Source organism: Lynx canadensis, chromosome D1 (genome assembly GCF_007474595.2).
Source record: "Lynx canadensis isolate LIC74 chromosome D1, mLynCan4.pri.v2, whole genome shotgun sequence".
In the NCBI taxonomy this organism is placed as follows: Eukaryota; Metazoa; Chordata; class Mammalia; order Carnivora; family Felidae; genus Lynx; species Lynx canadensis.
In genome coordinates this window covers 60,763,051-60,771,787 of record NC_044312.2, presented here as the reverse complement: position 1 = coordinate 60,771,787, position 8,737 = coordinate 60,763,051, and the positions used below count along the sequence as shown (strand labels likewise).

Genomic DNA, 8,737 nt, shown 5'->3' with positions numbered 1-8,737 from the left:
TGAAACCAAGAAACAACCACAGAATCTGAAGAAAAACATGACCAGTCTTATGTCCAGAAAGTCCTTACTCAGATCCTTGACCCAGACACATTACCAAGAGTATGACAAGCAAATGGATACTCTCAGACTGATGGGTGACAAAACAGTCTTCATTCTTTCCTGCACTCATTGACTTCAGCTTTTTAATTCAATATTTACTTGTGTGAGAATCTCTGCCATTACTAGAGACAGTAAAATGAATCATACATGGTCTTGTCTCTCCATTGTAAGACAGAAGATTCTAAATATACTAATACCTAAATGTATTATACATACAAAAGGCTATAGGAAACATGGTCTTGTCTCTCCATTGTAAGACAGAAGATTCTAAATATACAATGATAATGAAATGTAATGAGGCTATGATAGGTACACACAAAATGCTATGGGAATACAGAAGAGAGTTTCCTGCCTTCCTAGAGGAAACGAGAAGCAAGTCAGGGAAGAAGGAGGCTCAAAGGTGAGAAGGAGTTTGTCAGGCAGAAAAGGTGGGCAAGGGGAAGGCATACCTATGAAGGGAAAAGAATGCAAAAAATAAAAACACTGAGGTGTTGAATTATCTGGTGTGTTTGCAGAAAGGTGAGTAGCCATATGTGGCTCAGCATAATCTCTGTGTGTGTGTGTGTGTGTGTGTGTGTGTGTGTGTGTGTGTGTGTGTTGGAGAATGGCAGGAGATGAATTAGAAATGATGAGGAGTGGTGAGACTCCTTGGGGACCTTCAGACCTCATGGAAACATCTGCCCCCATTCCTTGTTTAAGAGTCAGCCATGGAAAGGCTATTGCATTGTAAAGTTTGCACAGACTTAACTGTGTGCTATAAGTTAGAAAGGTGAAAGGGGAGAAAAAGAGCGCAAGGAAAGCATTTAGAAGGTTGATGTAACAGTACTGGGAAAAGAGAATGGAAGCTAAAATTAAATCAATAATGGAAAAATTAGATATATTTTTTAAAATTTTATCTCTACATTTCTCTTCTTCGTCTTCTGAAAATGTCAGAAGCAATGAGCAAAGCTAGGACCCACATATTGGTTTTTAAAAACCATTCCCACTATAATTCCCTGGGATATTTGGAGCAATGGCTAATTCCAGGTATGAAGCAGAAAAAACATAAGGTGATACTGGAATAGCTTATGCACCCTAAAGCAGTAAAGAACACTAAGACAGCAGAGTCCTGTGGGAAAAAAAAAATACATAAACTCATTTGAAGAGGCTACCAGTGGATATAGGTGGGTCAATTAGAACATTAAAAATAATTTTGACAGCAGATGGTTATAGCAAACTGAATTTTTAAAGAAAGTGTGAGTCCATAGTAATATTCAAAACAAAGAGGGAGAAGAGAAGAAGGAAAAAATAACTCTTCTTTAGAAAGTACTGATAGATTTAGATCTGAACAATAAGAACACAAAATCATATGTGTAAAATTCCTACCAAAAATGTCCAATCTGAATCTAACCATGAGAAAGTAATCAGAAAAATCATGTATATAAGAAGCACCACACACACAAACACACAAACACACACACACACAAACACACATACACACATACACACACACCCCAGCCCGGAATCTTAAGAAAGGCAATTTTGGGGGCGCCTTGGTGGCTCAGTCGGTTGAATGCCAGACTTTGGCTCAGGTCATGATGTCACAGTTAGTGAGTTCGAGCCTTGTGTCAGGCTGTGTGCTGACAGCTCAGAGCCTGGAGCCTGCTTTGGATTCTGTTATCTCCCTCTCTCTCTGCCCCTCCCCCACTCACACTCAGTCTCTCTCTCTCAAAAATAAATAAACACTAAAAACAAATTTTTTAAAGCAATTTTGTAAAAACTATGTTGGAGAATTAATCTAAATTAAAAGAGATTAAAGGGATGTAACAACCAAATACTACCATTAACCAGTAATTATTAGGACAATTGTGAAATCTGAATATGTACTGTATATTGGCAATATTATTAGGTTAGTATAATTTGCTTAGGTTTGAAAACAGTTTTCTCATCATGTAGGAGAATCTATTTTTAGGAGGTCCATAGTTAATGTTTATTGAGAAGGATTGTAATGTCTACAATTTACTTTCAAATGAGTCTGCTGAGGGGAGTCTGGGTGGCTCAGTTGGTTGAGGGTCCAGTTCTTGATTCTCTTGATTTCGGTTCAGGTAATGATCCCGGGGTCATAGGACTGAGCTCTGCATCAGGCTCATGCCAAGTGTGGAACCTGCTTAAAATTCTCTCTCTCTCTCTCTCTCCTCCTCTCTCTCTCTCTCTCTCTCTCCATCTGTCCCTCTCCCTCATTTGGTCTCTCTCTCTCTTTCAAATAAAAATAAAATAGTTTTTTTAAAAATGAGTCTGCAGAGGAGCGCCTGGGTGGTTCAGTTGGTTAAGCATCCAACTTCAGCTCAGGCCATGATCTCATCGTTCATGAGATTGAGCCCTGCATCAGGCTCTGTGCTAACAGTTCAGAGTCTGAGGACTGCTTGGGATTCTGTGTCTCCCTCTCTCTCTGCCCCTCCCCTGCTCAGGCTCTGTCTCTCTCTCTCAAAAAGAAATAAACGTTTAAAAAATTGTTTTAAATGAGTCTGCAGAAAAAGTGTGCACTTGTGTGGTATGTGTGTTTGTGTGTGTATGCACACATGTGTGGGATGGCCAGGAGGGAGAGACCAAGCAAGCTACATGCCCATGATCCTAGTATCTCAAGAGAGACAGTACAGTGTCTCAGGTAATTATTGAATGAATGCTGAGAGTGATCCTAAGACTGAGCCTGGGTAAGGTAATCCGCTGGTGTTCAGAATACAGAATTCAAATGCAAAGGAAGCAAAAAAAAAATTGTATTTCCTCTTGACTAGAATATGCTTTTCATTAAGACTTGACTTGGGATTTTGCCCACTCCCATCCTAAGCCAAGTAAGGGGTTTCAATAGTGATCCCCAAGCACTTGTGCTTCCTCCAATTGTAGTACTTAATACATTATACTGTAATTATAAATAGTTACATTACATTTGAGACTTTGAAATCCTTAAAGCTAGGGGTCAGTGCTGATGTTCTAGTTATTTCTGTGTTCTCAGTGCTTAACTTGGGCCTGGCACACAAAAACACATTGCTCAACAAATGATGTTTCAGCGAATGCACAAATGAAGACAGTGAAAGGACGTAGCATAAAGCCTATGGGTCTGGTCAGAAATAAAGATCTCTGGGTGTAGGGTCTAGCACTCCTCAGTTTACCTCCAAATGTAGGCAGTAGAGGATGAACCTATAACTGCACAGCCCTGGTGAGTGGATCTCCCAGCTTTTTTTTACTGCTGTAATAGTCACCTACTACTTTCTCCACCCTAAGTGGAAGACTCTTATCCTTCCAGGAAGAGATTAAAGGTTCTGTCTTCTGTGTCTTGTTTCTTGATCTTCCCTCTTCTACTCTCTTTGCAGCTTGTACACACGTCTCTCAGAGAACTTATCACCTGCTACTGAAATCATCTATTGTACTGATCTATTCTAGTGCCTGGAAGGCAATACTGATTACATTGAATGCCTTCATTATCCACAAAAGGGATTGGCCCAGACATGGCTTCAGGAATATTATTTGAATAAATCTATTTATAAATCATAATTCCTGAACAAATATCCTCATGTCTATTTAACAACTAGTTTCTAAGTTCACACCACACTCAAAGCAATGAAAGCTATAGATAAAGCTCTTCACAGCTGTGGAGCAAATGGGCATCCTTTGTTCCAAAAGGGCATCTTCTTGATCAAGTACAGTTTTACTCTGGCCTTCCATGATTGCCTGAGATTACAATATTAGAGACTCTAGACTTTGGTTACACATCACTCTATTTTGCTTTAGCTCTTAAAATTCATTGTCCCTGGGATAGGGACACCTTCATTCCAAAATTATCCCAAAAAGACCACCGGGGCAGGCACTTTCTTCACTGACAGGTGCATTGGCATAAAACTGGGGAGTTGGCAAGTTGAAGTAGAATTTATAGGCCAATATTAGGAAATACAAATGTTCTCTTAAGATTCTTATGCAAATATTTCTTTGAATCCTGATATCAATTCTTTTGGTATACATCTAGAAGTAGAATTGCTAGATGATATGGTATTTCCACTTTTAATTTTTTGAGTACCTGCATATTGTTTTCCATAGTGGCTACACCAGTTTACATTACTGCCAATAGTGCACGAGGGTTCCAATTTATTCACATCCTCACCAATACTTGTTATCATTTGGATTTTCCTTTCTTTTCTTCTTTTGATGATAGCAATACTAACAGTTGTGGGATGATATCTCATTGTGGTTTTGATTTGCTTTTCCCTAATAATTAGTGATGTGTTGAACACCCTTACATATACCTATTGCCCATTTGTATATTTTTGAAGAAATGTATGTTCAATTCCTTTGCCAACTTTTTAATCAGGTTATTTAGTTTTTTTGCTGTTAAGTTGTAAGAGTTCCTCATATATATTTTTATATTCATCCTTTATCAGGTATGTGGTTTGCAAATATTTTCTCCTATTCCATGGGTTGCCTTTTTACTTTGTTGTTCTATTTTCTGTGCATTAATTTTTTTAAGTTTACTTATTTATCGAGAGAGAGAGAGAGAGAGAGAGAGAACCAGCAGGGGAGAGGCAGAGAGAGAAGGGAACAGAGGATCTGAAGCCGGTTCTGTGCTTACAGCAGAGAGACAAATGCAGGGCTCAAACTCACAAACTGTGAGATGGTGACCTGAGCCTAAGTCTGACACTTAACCAACTGAGCCACCCAGGTGCCCCATGGGCATTAAATTTTTAGTCTGATGTAGCTCCACTTGTCTAATTTTGCTTTTATTGATTTTGCTTTTGGTGTCATATCCAATAAATTATTGCTAAGTCTAATGTCACGAAGATTCTTCTCTATGTTTTCTTCTACAAGTTTTACAATCCCAGGTCCACTTTTCTGTATATTGTATAGTATAAGCGTCCAATGTCATTCATTTGCATGGAGATACCCAGTTTTACCAACACCATTTGTTTACGAGACTGTCTTTTCCCCATTGCATATTCTTGGGACCCTTGTAAAAAACCAGTTGACTGCATGTGTCATTCATTTCTGGGCTCCCTATCCCAAATGTCAGTTTTTATATGAGAACTGTCTTTTTTTTTAATTTTTAAAATAATCTCTGTACCCAGTGTGAGTCTTGAACTCACATTCCTGAGATCAAGAGTTGCGTGCTCTTCCAACTGAGACAGCCAGGTGCCCCAGTACCATACTGTTTTAAATTACTATAGATTTTTAATGTACTGTGAAATCAGGAAGTGTAATGCCTCCAGCTTTTTCCTTCTATCTCAAAACTGATTTGACTATTTTGGGTCTCTTGTGGCTCCATATGAATTTTAGGATTGTTTTTTCCTATTTCTGTAAAAAATGTCATTGAGATTTTGATAGGAATTGTACTGCACTCATAGATCACTTTGGGTAATATGAATATTACCCAAAATATGAATATTTGGACAATATTAAATCTTTTAATCCATGAACATACAATGCCTTTCCATTTATTTGTGTCTTAATTTCTTTTATCAATGATTTATAGTTTTCTGTGTATAAGTCATCTCCTTGGTTAAGTCTATTCCTAAATATTTTATTCTTTTTCATGCTATTGTTAGTGGGATTGTTTTAGTAATTTTCTTTTTGGATAGTTCACTGTTAGCATATAGAAACACAACTGATTTTTGTATATTGATTTTGTTTCCTTCAACTTTACTATGTTTATTAGTTCTAAAAGTTTTTTAATGGAGTTTTGGGAGTTTTCTATACATAAGATCATGTTGTCTGCAAAGAAAGATAATTTTACTTCTTATGTTTCAATTTGGATGGTTTTATTTCTTTTTCTTGTCTAATTGCTATGGTTAGGACTTTCAGTTCTGTGTTGAACAGAAGCGGAAAGAATGGGCATCCTTGGAAGGAAAATATTTTAGTTTTTCACTGTTGAGTATTTAATATGTTGAGGTACATTACTTACATATCTAGATTTCCATTATCATTGCAGCATTATTCACAATAGCCAAGATCCAACAATCCAAATGTCCATCAAAAGGTGAATAAAGAAAATGTGGTATATACATACTGTAGAATATTATTCAGCCTTAAAAAAAAAAAAAAGGAAATCCTGCAATTTGCAACAAGGAAACTTTTGGAATTCATTGATATGTCTATTACCTCGACTATGATGATAAATTCATGAATGTATGCATATGTCAAATTTTATTAAATGAATACATTAATAATTTTTACACATCAATTATACTTTAATAAAGCTGCCATGCACACACATGCACACACACAGAGATACTATTGCATTTCAGTCCTGTGGCTTCTTCATATTTTCAATTTATTTCACTCTATTAGAAAAAAAAAGGAAACTCCTGGGGATGGAACAAGATAGCAAGGAAAATTTCCTAGGTTGGAAGACACTCTGTATCTCTAAAAACATAAAAATAGAGATATGGAAGCTCCCAGTAAACATGTGTACCCCCATTCATCTCTCTCTACCTTGGGACCCTTTATTACCCATCTATCTTCTCAGGTTGCTTGATACATATTTGCTGTGCAACAGAATGGGGCTTTCACAATGTCACATGAAGAACAGACACAGAAAGTGGCAGTTCTTAACCTGCATGAACAATCCTAAGGGCCAAGGAGAGAGTGGAGGGAAACAGACACAATGAACCCTGTGTTTCTGAAAGGTACCATTTAGCAGGGCCAGAAATTGTTCTGTGTGACTCCAGATGTCTGATCTGATATCACTAAAGAGAAAAGTAAAGGAAAAAACTGAAATGCCCAGAAAAATTTCCTGCAGATGTGGTAGAATGGATGAACCTACAGATGATGAGGATTCTACACCTCTCCTCCACATCTCAGTTGCTTAAATATCTCATTTTCCCTATAACCCTCTATGCCAACACACATATCCCACACATTTTCCATTGCCCAAGAAAAAACAAGTATAGACTATCCTCTGGGCTGTGGCTTGGACATCTCTGGGGAATAGCAACTCGCTAAGGTATCCAGCCAGTGGTATAAAGGTAAGTATCTTAGTTGCAGTTTTTCTGGGCTCCTTCAGGATGTGAAGAGGTAGAGAAGGCTATGACAAGCAAGGTAAGTACCTTGGGGCCAAAATACAATCCCTTCTATACTACTTAGAAGGATGGAGGTCTGGTTAGTGAGTCTGAGATTCCCCTCTCTTCAGCTGCTGCCAGGAGGAGGAGCCAATGGTAAGGAGATGAGCATATGTCAGAAGCAGGAAGAAAAGTAAGGAGGCCTGGACTTCCAGAGACAGCAGATCTATGCCCCTAGATGAAGCAGAGGAAATGAAGGAGTCTACTTTCCTAAAGCACAGAAATTTACTGATTCAGAGAATTATTCAGAAACCCAGCTCTGTGTCCAAGAAAATTAGTACCCCTTTGTTTCTCTAAGTAGGGCAACAGTATACGTGAAATGTAAATCCATTTCAGTCATTTATTTTCCAGTAATTATGAGGAAGTGAAAATATCCCCTACATTCTGCATTTGTTTGGGGGACATATTAGCTAATATATGTACATTCCTGGAATGGTTAATAATACAAAGAGCTGAGAAGATGAGAAATAATTAATGAAAAATTATATACAGCATAAACAAATATCTTCCTAATAACAAGTGTCCTGTCACCATCTTTCTGTCTGCCCAGACTGAAGAGGTCACATCTTTCTGGAGACTTCAACTGCTTCCCAAAGATGCTCCCTTCCCAGACCTATGTCAACATCTCCTTCTTCCAGCCACATGCCTTCCTGATGATTGGCATCCCAGGGCATGAGGCTGTTCATGGATGGATCTCTATCCCCTTCTCCTCCATGTACACTGTGGCCCTCACTGGAAACTGCCTGATCCTCTTGGCTGTGAGGAAGACTCCCAGCCTGCACCAGCCCATGTACTACTTCTTGTCCATGCTGGCCCTCACTGATGTGGGCCTCACCCTGTCCACACTGCCCACCACCTTGGCTGTGCTCTGGTTTGACCACAGGCTCATAGGCTTCAATGCCTGCCTGGTCCAGATATTCTTCCTCCATTCCTTCTCTGTGGTGGAGTCGTCGGTGCTCCTGGCCATGTCATTTGACCGCTTTGTGGCCATCTCGAACCCTCTTCGCTATGCAACTGTCCTTACCAATAATGTCATCATCAGGATTGGAATGGCCATTGTGGCCCGTGCTGCCCTGTCTCTCTTCCCAGGGCCTTTCCTGCTTAAACGCTTGAACTTCTGCCCTAACAAAATCCTTTTGTCCCACTCATTCTGTTTTCATCCTGATGTGATGAGAAGAGCCTGTGCTGACATCACCATAAACATCTTCTATGGGCTCTATGTGGTATTGTCCACTGGAGGCATAGACTCTCTGTTCATCATCCTATCCTATATTCTCATCCTACACATAATCCTGGGACTGGCATCTCCCAGGGAGCGCATCCAAGCCTTCAACACCTGTGTTTCCCATATCCTGGCTGTCTTTGTCTTTTTCATTCCAGGCATTACCATGTCCATGATCCACCGTTTTGGGAGGCACTTGTCCCCCATTGCACATGCCCTGGTTGCCTATGTATACCTGATGGTACCCCCTGTGCTCAACCCCATCATCTACAGTGTGAAATCCAAGCCCATCAGGGAAGCCATGCTTAGGATGCTAAAGAGAAAAGGCCAAGACTGA

The 8,737-nt window shown here is 39.3% G+C and overlaps 1 protein-coding gene across 1 annotated transcript; it reads left to right on the top strand.

Annotated features, from left to right (window-relative positions):
- The first annotated feature begins 7,774 nt into the window (after positions 1-7,774).
- LOC115526251 (olfactory receptor 51I2-like) lies at positions 7,775-8,737 on the top strand. The gene has a single exon (XM_030333710.1). The coding sequence runs from the start codon at positions 7,775-7,777 to the stop codon at positions 8,735-8,737; it is 963 nt and encodes a 320-aa protein (XP_030189570.1).

Coding starts and splice junctions, on each gene's coding strand:
- LOC115526251 (XM_030333710.1), top strand. CDS start 7,775: ATGCTCCCTTCCCAGACCTATGTCAACATCTCCTTCTTCCAGCCACAT.